This window comes from Phymastichus coffea, unplaced genomic scaffold (genome assembly GCF_024137745.1).
Source record: "Phymastichus coffea isolate CEN01 unplaced genomic scaffold, Cenicafe_Pcof_1.1 PCOF00004, whole genome shotgun sequence".
NCBI classification, from domain to species: domain Eukaryota; kingdom Metazoa; phylum Arthropoda; class Insecta; order Hymenoptera; family Eulophidae; genus Phymastichus; species Phymastichus coffea.
Window position 1 is genome coordinate 12,297,855 of NW_026706815.1, and position 16,920 is coordinate 12,314,774.

At 35.2% G+C, this 16,920-nt stretch overlaps 1 protein-coding gene across 1 annotated transcript in view; it reads left to right on the forward strand.

The window, feature by feature from the left end:
• The first annotated feature begins 4,409 nt into the window (after positions 1-4,409).
• Positions 4,410-16,920, forward strand: part of LOC131666910 (tRNA (cytosine(34)-C(5))-methyltransferase) — a 304,687-nt gene continuing 292,176 nt past the window's right edge. The window contains exons 1-2 of the mRNA XM_058939987.1: positions 4,410-4,542; positions 4,765-5,238. Of these exons, the coding sequence (XP_058795970.1) occupies positions 4,477-4,542; positions 4,765-5,238 (540 nt within the window). The 5' untranslated portion in view covers positions 4,410-4,476. The remainder of the gene's footprint in view (positions 4,543-4,764; positions 5,239-16,920) is intronic.

The window sequence follows — 16,920 nt, forward strand, 5'->3', positions numbered from 1 at the left end:
AGCACCGTTGAAAGTTACCTGGGGTTATCCTTTTGTTTGTTTTGTTTAACCACTGAATTCGCGAGATTTTTAAGAATTCATACTTTGACCTCCAGTTGACCTCTAGGGGTTACCTCAACCTCATACCTCAATACATATCTAAAAAAATTTTTATCTGTAAAATTTTCCGCTCTTTCCGATTCAGCCATAAAAAATAGGGGTTTCCATTTAAAAAAATGAGGTTGACCTCAAAATGACCTTGAAAATGAGGTTCAAGGTCAAATCCAAGGTTACCATCGGATTCCTCGTAAAAAGTTACTTCAAGAACAACCTTCACCCGGTTAAAAAAATAACCGGCTTAGAAAATTTTTCAGGTGTATCGTTACTTTTTGGACACCCGGTATATAAATCAATGGTTTATTTAATAATAACAAAAGCATTATCTTTTAAATGCAGATACATCTTAACATGAGAAAAACGTCGATATTAAATCAATATAACAAAATTGTTGATACAATTAGTGCTTCAATAACATCAATTAATTTATATGATGAAAGTATAGTGATGAAAGCTTTTATAATTCTTTTCTTGATGATTCCAATCACTAATGAGTCGGTCGGCAACAAATCGTTGCAAGAAGAAAATCAACTGAGATGTTTGAGAAAAGAAAGTTACGAGACAAAAAGTACATTAAAGCTCCTTCATGGTAATTGCTGAGCTTGACGAACCACAAACTTTTGAGGAGGCAATGAAATCTGCATACAAAGGAAAGGGAGTTGCTTAAAAAACTCTACGTGGAAACTTGTTGATTTACCGGCTGGGTGTAAAGCAGTTACAATTAATGGGTTTTTCGAGTCAAACATAATGCTAATGGTGAAATTAATCGTTTCAAGGCTTGTCTTGTTGCACGAGGTTTCAGTCAACAAAAAGGTATTGGCTATGATGAAACTTTTAGTCCTCTGGTACGGTTTGATACGATAAGAGCTTTGTTAAGTGTTGCTGCTAATGAAAATTTAGAGTTACAACAATTAGATGTTAAGACTGCTTTCTTGAACGGAGTTCTTGACGAAGAAATTTTCATGTAGCAGCCTGAAGGTTTTCAAGATTCTACTGAACGCGTATGCAAGTTAAAAAAGAGTTTGTATGAAGCAGTCGCCAAGATGTTGGAATGAGTGTTTAAAAAATGAACTATTTAAACTTGATTTGAATGAGAGTACAGCTGATCAATGTTTATTTCATAGTATTAAAAATGATTGTAAGATATTAGTTGCAATTTATGTTGATGACGGTTTAATTGTTGCATCTGATGAAGATATCATCAATGATTTTTTAAAGAAATTGAAAAATTTGTTTAAAATTACAACAGAGCCAGTTGGCTAATTTCTTAGTTTACATATACAGCGATTTGATGATGGTTCGATTTTGATTAATCAACAAAGATATGCATAGAAACTTTAATAAGATTTCAAATAAATGAGACAAACATTGTTCATACACCTATTGATAGTTATGATAGTTATTGATAGTTATGTACAGCCTGGCGAAGCTGAAGTGACGCAAGAATTGAAAGGTTCATATCGTGAAGCAGTAGGATGTTTCATGTACTTAGCGGTTGTTTCTCGACCAGATATTGCATTAGCCGTAAATTATACATCTCAATTTTTGGAAAATCCTCGCGAGAGACATTGGCATTTAATTTTGCGTATTTTCAAGTATTTAAATGGAACTTTGAGTCAGGGAATTTTGTATAAGCATGAATTTAAAACTGGAAGATTGAATATTTTTTGCAATGCTGATTATGCAAGTGATTAATAGACGATATGTGAATGGAATGGTATCAATGTATTCTGGTGGAGCAGAACGAAGCGTTTCTCTTTCAACTACAGAAGCTGAATATATAGCACTGAGTGAGGCTGCTAAAGAATCATTTTGGCTAAATATATTGTTTCAAGAAATAGTTTTGATAAAAAATACACCAACTATTTTTTGTGATAATACTATTTTCCAAATTGACGAATATATTTAACTGTCGAATCAGTGCGGTGATTGTTTAAAAGTCAATAGCTCCAGTTATATATGATATTTTTATAAAAATCAAAATGCTTATTAATTTCTAAGTAAATGTCTATCCTATTGTGTAACTTTAAGGTGGTTGGCTCATTTGAAACGATAATTATACTCTTGTTAACAAATAAAATAGCGAAAAATCCGAAAGAAATTTTACATTTAATGCTCTAATTTGTTTACAAGTGAGTGTACAATATTTTTTTTCATCAAAATATAGGGCATACTTTGTTATTCAAAATGAGCCTTTACAAGCCAAAATATCTTTATTATAAACTGAGATATTATTTAATTTGATTATCGCTAAATCGCAAAAAATGTCATAACTTTTAAAACTTCAGGACCGAATAAAAAAAATACGTATCTTCCAAAAATGTAGGCACACTTTTTATAATAATGACTTTCATAGACGCGTGCCCCTAATATGAAAATTCGTGAAAACTATGCCAAATTATGGACGCATTCTTGTGGAATTGCTCATATATCCAAACGTAGCTAAAGTAAAAAAAAAAACTACATCCTAACCTGGCATGATATCAAGAAGCAATTATATACGAATAGGCATTAAAGTTTGGAAAGATGATACTTTGTAAAAAGAAATCTTTGCAAAACGTGGAAAATCATTTTGCTTTTGTGATTTTTATATAATATGTGATAATAAATGTTGATCTCTAAGAATGTGAAAAATCACTTCGTTTTTGTGATTTTTCACATTATTAATGATCAATATTGATTCAATAACGAAAACTGATAGCGAATCGGCTTCTTATACTTAGCAAGCAAACTATGTAAGTGATATAAATATATATATTTGATCGCCATTCATAACTAGTTTAATTATAAATTTGCCCATCCTATTGTTTTTGAGAAACCAAATAAGTACTTAGCTAAATGTTTTGATAATTTTTTTTGAAGACTATCGAAAAATATTTCACTTAATACGCAAAATAATTAATTAATGTACAAAGCCGTTGTATATGTTTCGCGTTTACCGCGCCTTCGGCATTCATGCCGCAGGTCGATGCCGCAACCCTTGATGCTACGTTGTCGAGCAAACAACTAAATCAATCCTGATAATTTAATTGTCTGAACACTTCTTTGTTTTTTGTCTAAAAATCTTATTATTGTTAAATATAATTATTTAATTAAGACTAATTATCGTAGTATGGAAGTACAATCGTGATTACAGAATTGATCAACGATATTAATTCGAAGAAGTAAAACAGTCTTTAAAAAATTATTATAAAAAAATCTTGCACCCATGTATTTGTTAATTTATCAGTAACAATAATTGATATTATTTTACAAACAATATAAATGGTCTAGTTTAGTCTAAAAAATGAGGTACAGACAACCTAGCCTGTTGCATTTTGGTAAATAAACTAAATTGAATAAAACTACAGTAAATTGATAGCATTTTGGAAATTCTTGCTCGTTTAATTTTTTTTTTTGTAAAATAAACAGGAAGCTTTTTACGTTTCGTCTAAAAATTGAGTTGAGTTCTATATACTTACAAAGAAATCTTTCCGTGCCAGTTATGAGTTTTTAATTGTCTAAATGTTACTCAATCACCATTTTATTTGCAGTAATGAAAAATAATTAATTGATTGAATTAATTTGCCCACACAATAATACTGCAAATTATACACGATACTATAATGTAGAATTTGATAAAAACACAACAAAAAATATAATTAATTATTTAGCCGAGATTTACGTGTCAAATATGTCAATATTATAATATTACACAAAATATGTATAATTTTTATGAACAAAAAATATTCTATACATATGTCTATTAAAAATAAGTTACGATTAGTATACTTAGAATAACATAAAAAAAAAACAAAGATATCTTTCGATTGACCTAACCCATATGTTAAAATGGATAACAATTATATGTTTGTAATTAAAAAATTAATATCAGGAAGAGATTTTTGTACATAAAATTATACGTTCATTTCCATAAATCACCGTAAATTTATTTAAAACATTGTTAAAACACCATTTATTCAATTTAAAATAATTCCATGCATGTAAATAAAAATCATAAAATGACATGCATATACAAATTTTGATTATTCTTACCACTATCAGTTTAGCCTCGATTTTAAGATGAATAATACTAATATTCCACCTGAAAATGATTAATAAATGCCTTCTAAATGTCTGAATTTTACTCGTAAGCTCAGCTCATGTAATTTCAGAGAAAAATAGTAGCTTGTGACTTCGCGCCAAATTGCACTTGAGAGCGGGAAACATGGAATGAGAGGAATAGAAAACAGTTGCTTGGTAGAGCGTACGGAAGTTGGCTGCGTATACAGCTTCAGGGAGCCTTTTTTCCAAAGTAAACTATCGAAACTCCAGCCTGGTGGGGTCTCCTTCTCTCTTACTCCCTGGTGTTAACATTAAGTTGATTTTGAACTTGATACCATGGGTAAAGGTAGAAAATATAAACCTAAAAAGAATTTTGCTGAGAAACGAAGAGAAAAACAGAAAGTTAGGTTTTGTAATTACTTGTAAAAATTTAATTTTGTAAAATTAATTTTAATGAAATGAAATTTATATTTTAAACATATCTACATTTTCAAATCAAATTGTACCATAAATTTTAGTATCTATTAATTGCAATATTGAAACATAATATTGACTTTGGAAAAACATTATTTGGTTAAATATAAATATACATTATTTAAAAAAATGATAATATACATTTTACAGATGAAAGATAAATGGAACACCGCACCACAACGTTCCTACAAAGAAATTATTAGAGAAAATAAGGATTTTGAAGCTTATTACAAAACACAAAAAATTGTTCCTGATGAACAATGGACTATATTTATAAATAAAATGAAAGAAAATCTCCCAGTAGCCTTTCGAATAACCGGATCCAAAGCAGAAGCAAAAACTTTGTTGAAAATAATTAAAGGAGATTATTTTAAAGAAATTCTCAATATTCCTAATTCCAACATCTGCAGTGATTATAAAGATGCAAAACCTCATAGTTTACCATTTTATCCAGAAGAATTGGCATGGCAGTTACAGCTTACAAGAAAAGATATAAGACGATCTGAAGCCTTTTTTAAGTTGCATAATTTTCTTATCACAGAAACAAACAGTGGTAATATTAGTCGGCAAGAAGTTGTCAGCATGGTGCCACCTTTAGTTCTTGATATAAATCCTTCTCATAAGGTATGTGATAATATATTACATTACCTGAATTAGAAAATATTAATATTTTGTTTTAAAAATCAATGTATGAAATATATGTTTCAAAATACATTATCTCGCATTTGTTCGAAGATAAATATTAAAATATTAAAGGTTAATTAACCTAATAATATATTAATTAGTTAAAATCAGAGTCACTATATTTATTTATATTGTGCTATATCAATTCCATTCGATATTGTATAGTTAGTCAATATGTTAAAAAAATATTGCTATAGTTGCAGTAGTACCTTCAAAATTTCAAAGCACAATTAATCTGTGTTGACTAATCTCGGTTAAAACAAGGACATTTAACTAGATTGAAAATCCTATCTGCTTTCAGTCTATTTCTGAATCCTATAAATGATAATTGAAATTAATTAAAGTAGAATGAATCTCAATCCACTTTAACGTTTATTTATCCCAAAATTAATTTTACATATCATAATAATTAATTTCAGGATAGAAAAATATTAAAGGGGATTTTAATCGATTCCAGTTTGATAAATTTAAATTGACATTTGTAGGATTTAGAAATAGAGTTGAAGCAGATTGGATTTTCAATTAGGTTGAATGTCCTTGTTTTAGCAGGGTAAACTTCTTAAATATATATTAACAATGAATTATTAACTTTTATCTTTATTTAAAGAAAATATTATGATTAAAAATTTCATATCATTGAGAAAGTAATTCTAGTTCTAACAGATATATAATTCATCCATAATTTATCTAGTTTTTTATTATTATTTTATAAATTATTATTTTATAAAAAATTCTTATGTTTTCACTCCTGATATTTGATGATTTTATTTTATTAAATTTCTGATCTTAGGAGTTATCCCTGTAAATAATTACACACCTTGTTTTTCTTGTATTATTTTATAAATTGATGTGATTTTGAGAATACCATTTTATTTGTATTTCTTTTCTTATCTATTTTGAAGTACCGCAAATACTAACAATTTTTTGTATTTTTTAACTAATCATGTAAAAATTAATGATATTGGCTTAAAAAATCAAACAATAATCAGTAATTTATGTACTTCAGTGAATATTATTGATGCAAAGTGACCATTTTTAATCCTACTCAGGATTTAATTTACATATATGTTTGGTTCAATGTCATAAACATTGTCCAAATAACTTTTAATTTAGATTTTTTAATAATTGTATAAATTAATGATACTATTTTATTCCATGGACTCAAACAAAACAAATTCTCAAAAACATTTAAGTTTGATTGTTATTCCTACTTCAACCAGTAAAAACTACTGAGTGCTGATGTATTCTTTCAAGTTATTCACAATTTCATTCAAACTATTAACAAGAATGTAACATTTAATTAACATTTATGCCTTGATAATGATGATCAACGATATTAGCGAAACATTAGCAAGCTGTGGAATAAACTTGGCTCAGAAGGATTCAAAGGGTAAAGAATTTTTTGCTATTTAACAACCCTTCTATGTAAGAACTGTTTAATAATACGTAATATGAGTAACATCAGCTTTAAGTAAATAATATCCCCATTGGAAATAAATATACAAATTTTATAATGCTGCGAATAAAATCAGAGAGAGAGAGAGAGAGAGAGGGCGAGAGAGAGAGATATTTCTTATAAAAAGGCGCTTTTAAGGACAGAACATTTATACCGAAGGGTTGCAACCCCCTTTTTAATAGGGGTAAATACACTACTTTTTGTACTGTTTTACGGCATATAATATAGTAAATCAGCTCGAGTTCATTAAAAATTGCACTGATAATGAGAAAATACCAAAATTAAATTGACGTGTTACCGGATTTAAAAAAAAAAATGTTTAAGGGGTGTTTCACCCCTTAGAAACCACCCCCGTCAAACTATCAGCAGGTTAATCCACCTAACTCTGGGATAAACGAGTTTAGTCGTTTGTTATTTCTTGAAATAATTTAATCCTATGCATGAGCGAGCTACCTCAACTAACCATCCTGCCTCTAACCCACCAAACCCCCATAAACCACCCTTACCGAACCACATGCAGGCTAACCCACCTAAATCCTGGGAAAAGCAACTTTAGTCGTTTGTTATTTCTTGAAATAATTGAATTTTATACCATAACCGAGTATCCCAGCTGAATCACATACCTCTTATCCACCTACCCCTAACCTATCTAATCCCCACCTTTATAAACCACCCTTACCGAACCAAATGCGGGCTAACTTTATATAAATAGCGAAAAATAAATGTATTTCTTGAATAACATTCATGTTGCATAACAATATGTCCCAAGTATTACAAATTTTATGTAATAATTATTATTTTCTTTTCATTATAAATACAAAAAAGATAAAAATATTAATAACGGTTTATAAATGTAAGATTTGAGACTAAAATAAATTATAAATAATTATTAACTATTTTGTTTTTTCGAAATTAATAATAACAGTTATAGTATCAGTTTTTTATAAAATATTGTTTGCATTGTATTACACATAGCTGTGTATAAAAGAGTAATAATAATAGTTATTATTTTTTAAACGTAAAGTTAATTCGTAATAAAGAAAAATAACAAATAATAACAGTTAAAAATTATTAATTTCAAAAGTGAAAGTTTAATATAGTTATTATTTCTTTTTTAATCATTTACAATTTGTCAGTGAGAAAAGAAATTATAACAAATAATTGATTATATTAATAGTTATAAATAGTTATATAGTCTCAATTCCTATACTTATAAACTGTTTACTTTTTTCAATTTTCACTTGTGGTTTAGTTTACTTTTTGTTGGTACTTTACTTTGCTGTACACTTTATCTTATTTACAATTTTGTCTTCTCAATGGCTCAAAGAAGATAAGTTATATCAAATTTACGCCCCTTACGATAATAAGACATCCGATACATATTTCATTATTCATAGTAGTTGAAGAAAAGTCAAGTATTTAAAAAGTTAAAGTTTTTTTATAGTGCTGGATTTATAAATAAACTTATTTCTATATTTACATACAAATTTCCCAAACACGAAAATATAGTACATAACAAGAAGAAAAGTTTTTGTCTACTACGTAAGTATTTATGTCACTTATCATATATAATTCTATTCAAATATTTTGATTTATAAACATGTGAAATATAACTGTTAACGTTAAAACGTATGATCGAATTCTATCTATAAACTAGGTTTTCTTTTGTCTTTTGTAAAATTATTGAACTGCAAAAAAGAGTATTTATATCTTTATTTTGTTTTATATTAAAACATGAAGATCAATCCTTTGAACATAGTCAATTTATTATTAGCATATTTTCAAAGTTTACAAATACCAGATAGCGAGATTAATTTCAAAGAAATTAAAGTGTCAGAAAAGTTGAAAGAAATATTAATAGATGCCGTGTATGAGTTTAATGATATTGATATAATTGTTGAAGAGACGTTAGATTTTCATGAAGATTATAAAGATACTGATGCTAAAATAATCGAAGATGAAGTTCAACATCACTTTCCTGATCCTGATATTGCACCAACAAATCAGTGCACAAATGATGATAAAGAAATCACATTTGATTATAAACAAAGAGCCGTAGAATTTTGGAGGAGCGGAAAAAACAACAAAATTAAAACTGGATACCGTACAACATAGTTTCAAAAAAGTTTCATCTATAAGTCAACTTAAACGTTAAACGAAAACAATTAATAAAAATGGAATTTACCGAGAAGAAATTGCGTAAATTTGCCAATACACGTTTGATAATTTAAAAGCCGCTATTGCAGCTGGTACGATAGTGCATGATCGAGATATACGGAAATGGGCATTGCAAGCTCAAAAAATTGTTGGCCATGAAAATATAAGATTTAAGGCTTTTCAAAATTGGTTACTAAAATTTAAAAAAGCTCGTAGAATAGTATCTAGAAAAATAAATAAATTTATCACCAAAAAACATTAGAAAGTAAAGAAGAACTACAAACTAATGCTGATGCTTTTGTAGCTGATGTTAAATCATGTATACCAGCAATTGGCATTGCAAACTTTTATAATTCAGATCAGAGTGGTTTCCAATTAGAAATGCACTCGGGAAGAACATTAGCAGGTGAAGGAGAAAAGCAGGTGCAATGTCTGGTACAGTCGGTATACTTCTTCTCTCAGATTCCGATCGAAAGTCGTAATCTTTGAGCTAGAAGCACCACGGGTCCTATCAATAGTAGTACCCGGGTTTTCCTAATAATATTAATGCTTGGAGCCTATCAAAAGTAGTCTCCAGATAATAAAAAAAAAGGAAGGGAAATACGAGCTATTTCTTAACTAGAAGAAAGTTAGAAGAAAAGAAATAAAAAGAAAGATTACTTTATTCGCTTACTGTCTTTTTTCTTAATTAAAGTATTGGCGAGTTTGGTGCTGAACGAGGTCTCCTTGTCCTATCTCTGGGTTTTTTTCGTGTTGTTTGGCTGCTTGGCTCTCTGCTTCTTTGCTGGTAGCACTTGTGGGATTTTCTTCTCCGTGATCTTTTTTTCACATTTTCTGATTTTTTTCTCTGACTGACTCTCGAGGCTCATACAGCTCTTTGTATACACTGGGGGTGGCTGGGTGGTAAATCCCTCTCGCAGCGTCTTGGTTTTGGGAGGAGTGGAGTAAGCGATGATGCTTTCATTGGCTCGTTTGTCTCTTCTCATTTTCCTCACTAATTTTTCGGGCCCTAATTGGAGCGGGGGCGTGGAGAAAATCGGGGGAGCGGACGCAAAGGTACAGGCCTTGGCTCGCGAGATGGCTCCTCGAGTACCGTTCTCAACCAAGATTTATTTAATAAGCGGGTTTACAATAACTTAAAAATTAAACTTGATAACTTATAAGTTTAAATCGTATTCAAACAGGAAGTAGAATGTAATTTATTATATCGCACGTCGTATCAAACAGACTCACGGGCGGTTTATTAGTTTACACTTATCATACTATATAATTCTATTTTTAATCGGAGAAACTTACGCAACTTAACAAGGTGTTGATTTCCTAATTCTTTACAATAATATTAACAAAACATTTGTTTAATAACATAGCGCGCGCATATAATATTCATTTTTATTTTCCCTGTTTTCTCGTTTCCTAGCTAATTCAAGCTTCGAAATGAGAACTCGGTGAGTGGTTTGAGAAGTCATAATTATCCGGGATGCATTGCGATAGTTAAATAATTACGTTTGGATAATTTTAAATTTTCTTTCATCTCAACGGTAAATTTTTGAGCATCTTAAAAAGGAGGAAAAATCCGTTGGGAAAAGTGGCATACAGGATGTAGTCGCAGTTTTATGACTTTCTCCTCTCATCGACATGTTGACACGTGTTAAACACGTACAAGGGGCTACACGCTCTTTGCATGCGTTAGAAAACGCTGGCTCGGTTGCAGTCGCGGGTTTATTGTTTTTCAAGGAAAAATTCTTATAACTTGTTTCGGTCCCCCTCGTTTTTGAGCGACTGTTCTCATTTCTCCGCTTGTCTTAGATGCTATACAAAAATATTCTTACAAAAATTAAAATTTTAAAATGGTCCGCCGTCACAATACATTTTAATTTACCAATAAATAAAAAAAAGAAAAAGATGAAAATTATTATGAAAAATCAAAATATATGTAGTATCGCGTACGATGGCTCTTACCTAAATATATTTATGTATCTACATACAAATATAAATATATATGTATAGATCTATAAATGATAATTAGACCTCGTGTTATTCTCCTGTTTATTTTTAAGAGATATTTCTCGCCATTTTAGTACTATTAAAGTAAAATGTATTAAATTTATTTGTCATAAATTATGTTTGAGCTACAGATATAGTTTATCAAAAAAAATGGGATACCCCACATGCGGTATAGAAATCAATTATTTTAAGAAAAAGCAACTTATAAACTCAATTCTCCCAAAGTTATGTCTATTAGCCTACATTTGGTTGGGTAAGGGTGGTTTATGGGGGTTTGGTGGTGTATGGGCAGGTTGGTTAGTTGAGGTAGCTCGCTCAGGCGTAGGATTAAATTATTTCAGGAAATAACAAACGGCTTAACTCACGTTTCCCAGGGTTAGGAAGTTTAGCCTGCTTGTGTTTCAGTAAGGATGGTTTATAAGGGTGGGGGTTAGATAGGTTAGGGGTAGGTGGATAAGAGGTATGTTATACAGCTGGGATAACTCGCTTATGGTATAAAACTCAATTATTTCAAGAAATAACAAACGACTAAAGTTGCTTTTCCCAGGATTTAGGTGGGTTAGCCTGCATGTGGTTCGGTAAGGGTGGTTTATGGGGGTTTGGTGGGTTAGAGGCAGGTTGGTTAGTTGAGGTAGCTCGCTCATGCATAGGATTAAATTATTTCAAGAAATAACAAACGACTAAACTCGTTTATCCCAGGGTTAGGTGGATTAACCTGCAGATAGTTTGACGGGGGTGGTTTCTAAGGGGTGAAACACCCCTTAAATATTTTTTTTTTATCCGGTAATACGTCAATTTAATTTTTGTATTTTCTCATTATCAGTGCGATTTTTAAAGAACTCGAGCTAATTTACTATATTATATCTCATAAAACAGTACAAAAAGTAGTGTATTTACCCCTATTAAAAAGGGGGTTGCAACCCTTCGGTATAAATGTTATGTCCTTAAAAGCGCCTTTTTATAAGAAATTTTTTAACGTTGAGTTTACTGAAAAATATTCATTTGATGTTGAGAAATATTAAAAAAACTGATTTTAGGGGTTGATTTTCAGGTTGGATTTTACCCCTTAAAAGCCTTTATGGGCCGATAAAAAAACTATTTCTTGGCTACATCTGGCGCTCTGTGCTTCGGGTAGCGCCAGTGTGTAGCCTTCTTTGGGCACCGCTGGGAGTTGGTCACCTCAGGCTCCCCACAGATATAGTAGCCCCTCAGCTGCGATCGGGAATGACTAGGCTCCCGATCCTGTCGGGTCTGTTTGGCAGAACGAGGGGACTGCTGGGCGTTGACTCCCTGGGCGGCGGAGATTGTGACGCCTCCCACTGTGGTGTTCGCACGTCCATCCTGCGATCTAACCGCGATCCTGGTGTCGGTAGCCACCCGCCCGTCCACGTGAACCGTGAGCATCGGCCCAGCACCAGTAACTTCCGGGGTTCTCTTCTCTTGCGACGTCGCAGGGAGCGCTGCGGGGGACTCCTGTCCATTATCCATAGGCCCTCTAGCGTTGTGTCACCTCTGCCCACGTCCCTAGCAGCTCTTCTACACCCTTGTGGTTCAGAAAAATGCACCTGAGACTGGAGATCTTCGGCGAACCGCCAGGCACTCTCCACCTCGTTAAACCCCAGACGTACATGTCTGAAGTCGAGAAGGAGAGCCTGCTGCTCTGGGATACGGGGGTGGTTGCAAATCGAGTGCTGAGTCCCACAGGTCTCCCTGGATCCAGGGCACTGGCTCGCATTGTGCGACTTCTGGGGTACGCCGGACTTAAGGGTCTGCAGCCCCTGGTTCACGGTGGACTTGGGACGCTTGACTTCTTCCTGGTCCTCTGTATTGAAGCGTCCCTAGAAGCCTCGGGGTGACCCATGTCGCGTCCCAGAGAACGTCCGGCATCGATCCGGGGTGGCGCTCCCTTCGGGTGGCCCCCTCTAACTGGATCCTGGAGAAGATGCGCCAGTCTTCTATTAGCTGCGTTGCGTTAGGGCCCAGCTGCAGATCCAATAGCATCTGGGTAACCACCTCGAAGGTCTCCTCCACGACGATAGATCGGTCCATCTGTAACATCCAACAAAAAATTTTGGATGAAACTCCCTGTGCAAAGAAATAACATACTATGCTGCATCCCACCATCTTACGCGTTCCCTCGCTTTTCCTTGCGTGAACGCTCCGGCCCTCGTCGGTTACCGCTCCTTTCCTGTCTCTTGTTCGGGATGATCGGCCCAATCGTTCTTTGTACGACGAGCACGGTCTTTCGAGGCCTACCTCTCCCTCTAGATTCCTTTTCGGGTGAGTTGTCGCCTCCTGCGTGACCGGTGACCGTCTCTGGGACTTTCCGAGGTCGACCTCGACCTCTCGCTGGGATTGTTACCTACGGCCGTGAGGGCTACTATTTCGATACGCTCGCTCGATAAATCCATGCCTGGATCTTCGCACGTTTCCGCGGAATCGCTCTCCTCCAACGGTCCTTCTTCGCGCGGCTCGCGAAGTTCGTTGTCGGTCGCTTCCTCACTCTCTTCTTCATCCGGACCATAGTACGGTTTAAGATCTTTAGCATGGAAGAACTCGGACACGATCTCCAGCTAATTACCCAGTCTGTACGTGTTGGAACCTCATATCTCTTCAATCACGTACGAACGGGCGTATTTCGGCGTCAATTTGACTGATATGCCTTGGATAGCCGAGGAGAGTACCCTGGTCTTCATCCATACCCAACTTCGACCTTAAACTCGGGTTGCCGTCTCTTCCGGTCGTAATAAAACCCGCCTGACGCGCCGCTTCCTCCTTTGATTTGGAATTGGCCTACTCCCATAAATTAGGGAGCTTCTCCATATGTTCTGCGCAAGCTACTACAGCTTGACCTTCCGAACACTCAAGGGCTTGCTGATCTTGGGATCTTCTGAACGTCAAAGGAGGTACCGGCTAACGCCCAAACGTAAGCAACGCAAGACTATACTCGATGGCGCTATGAGTTGCTGAGTTCAACGCGAAGTTGAACTTTGACAGGTGTTCATTCCAGTTCTTATGATCACGGCTCATGTAACGTGATCATGGTTTTGAGCGTCTTGTTTACTCGCTCTGCGGGATTCGTTTGAGGATGGTACACGGCAATCAAGGCGCGCTGGATGCTGTTCATCTGGAGGTATGAATCGTCTTCCTGATTCTTAAACTCGGTCCTGTTGTCCAGTAAGAATACCTCTGGCTCGCCAATCTGGTGACAATCCGCTCGTGTAAGTCCTTTGCGATTGTCTTCCCATTGGCTTTGCGTTTCGCAACGCACTCTACCTAGCGAGTAAATAGGTCTATATAGACTAGGACATACTCAAAATCTCGAGAGCTTTTGGGGAATGGGCCAGTAATATCACCGGCTACCAGCTGCCAGGGTCGTGACACTTGTCTACGACCCATCAGCCCGCAAGGTACTCTTTATTCCACCTTGCATTGCTGACATACCTGGCAACTCTTCAAGTACTCCCTGATCTGGTCATACATCATAGGCCAGTAGTACAAGCACCTAGCCCTGGAGAACGTACGCTCTTGTCCTTGATGCCCTGCTGACGGAGCATCATTGACCTCGTGGAGCACTTGATGCCCCTTTCTCTCTAGGCACCACAAGCTTACACGCTTCCTCGTTGTCGATGGATACTTCACCGTCCTCATCAGGCTGATAGTGATACAGCCTCCCCCAACTACCTTCCATGTGGGGTACGAGAGTGAATCCTGGCATACCTTCTGGTATTGTTGTAAATACCACGTATCAGTGGTCTCTGGCCGACTATTTATGGCACTCACTTCAGTCCCCTCCTCCTCATAGGCCCTAGACAATGCGTCCGGCACTACACTGAGATCTCCCCTTCGATATTCAATATCGAAGACATTGCCTTGCAATGCTAACGCCCAACGCGCTAGTCTTCCCGAGGGATTTCTCATACTGTGAAGCTATTTCAGGCAACTATGATCAGTGATGACCTTGAAGTGATGCCCTTCAATGTACGGCCGGAACTTCCCAATGGCTCACACCACTGCAAAGCACTCTCTCTCGGAGACTGTATAATTTCTCTCAGCACTGTTGAATGATCGGCTAGCGTATTCGATTTTACGCTCCTCTCCTTCGTGTGATCTCCCACAGTCCTACCAGTGCGTGAAATGCCGTACCATCAATTCCAGCTACTTCCATTGGTACTTTTACCTGGGTGTCCTTAAGCCATAATTCATCCTTATCGGGATCCAAAACTGCGCGGAACTCTCTTATAAAGTTCGCGCCTACGTAGCAATCATCCGTGAGCAGTGACGTAATGGCGACTCTTATCTTTCTTGTGACTCCCCCTACTTTAATGGGGAACATCACGTGATTAATGATGGGGCATGGGCGCCCGTCGGCGAGCTTTGCATCGCCCGCCCTGGTCACATTAAGTCCGAATGCCGTCTCCGATACCAATCTCAGCCCTAACTAACCAATTACCGTAGATGAGGCGCCGGTATCATAGAGTGCTCTAATCTTAAAGTCACCTATGTCTACCCGCAATCACTATCTGGTCTCATCCTCTGGGTCGTATCCACGAGTCGCATTTTCTTCTACATTCGTCGTGTTTCTCAGCGGCTTTTTCCCTTCCGCTGCTGCTACGATGATAGGCTTACTCGTACTCGTGGACTCCTTCGGCAGGGTTCCTTTTTGTGTGGAGGGGTCCGAACCTTTCAGATCTTCGGGTTGCTCGATCTTCATACTAATGGAGTCTTCTCCCTCCTCCACAACTTGTATGTGGCCACCTGGTCCTTCTAGGATGACTACGCCATAGTTTGCCAAGGGCTGGTATCAGGCTTGATCGCCTTCTGCTCTGCTGTACCGCTAGGTCCCGGACTCTCTTGATGCCCTCGTAGGACCTTTTTGGATCCTTGGGAGGAGGTGAATTCCTCCTTCTTCCACGCCATCGGCTTTTGCGCTGTTCCGGAGGGCTGTCCTGTCTTTCCTTGGCAATTTTGCGCAGGAGCTTTTCTATGCCTTCCAAATAAAAGAATATAATCGACCTGAGTGAAACTTCAACATGAGATTTTCATTTTATCAATCTTGTACTTTATCATTTTGCTAATGAGTTTGAAGTTCGGAACGTTCAACTTGAACGAAAAAATCGAAATTTCGAAAAATGCCTTCTTATCAAAATTAATCGCTAAAATGCATTACAATAATAATAAAAAGCCAAAAAAAACTTTTGGAACCAACTACCACCCTCTAAAAACTACCCTTAAAAATTAAGAAAAAGTCGAATATTGCCATATGTTATTTAATTTACAAAATAATTAATTATTTTTAACCATAATTATTTATTCTTATGTAAAAACATGAGTAAACACTTAGAGCGCTTGGAACTACCCCGAACCACCCCTAATTTCATTTAATTAATTAAATTTAATAATAACAGACGAGTAAGCAAAATTGATATCTTTTAGCTCCAATTTGTTATTAGCCATCAAATTTTTTAATATTTTCGCATATAATTATTTATTGTTATGTAAGGAATTGGTGTACAAAGTTTGAATGAGCAGAACGATACGCAACTACCCTTAAGTTAACTTAACAATATACGCGATCAAGAAAATTTGGAGTTGTAAGGCTTCTATTTGTTATTAGCCACTCAATATTTAAAGTTTTTTGCATAACATTGTTGACCGTCATTTATAGAAAAGGTGTACATAGTTTGAGCGCGCGGAACGATATGCAACTACCCCTAAGTTAATTTAACAATATACATAATCAAGGAAATATGAAATTTTTACGCTCACATTTATTATTAGCCACACCTATTTATTTGTATAACATTGTTGAACAGAATTGGTGTACGAAGTTTGTGCAAGCGGAACGACATGCAACTACTCCTAAATTAATTTAACAACTAAAGAGATATCCGAAATTCTAAGTTTTTACGCCCCCAATTGTTATTAGCCATTTAATTTGTTAATTTTCCTGTATAAAATTATTGACCATTATGTACAGAAATGGTGTACAAAGTTTGAGCGCG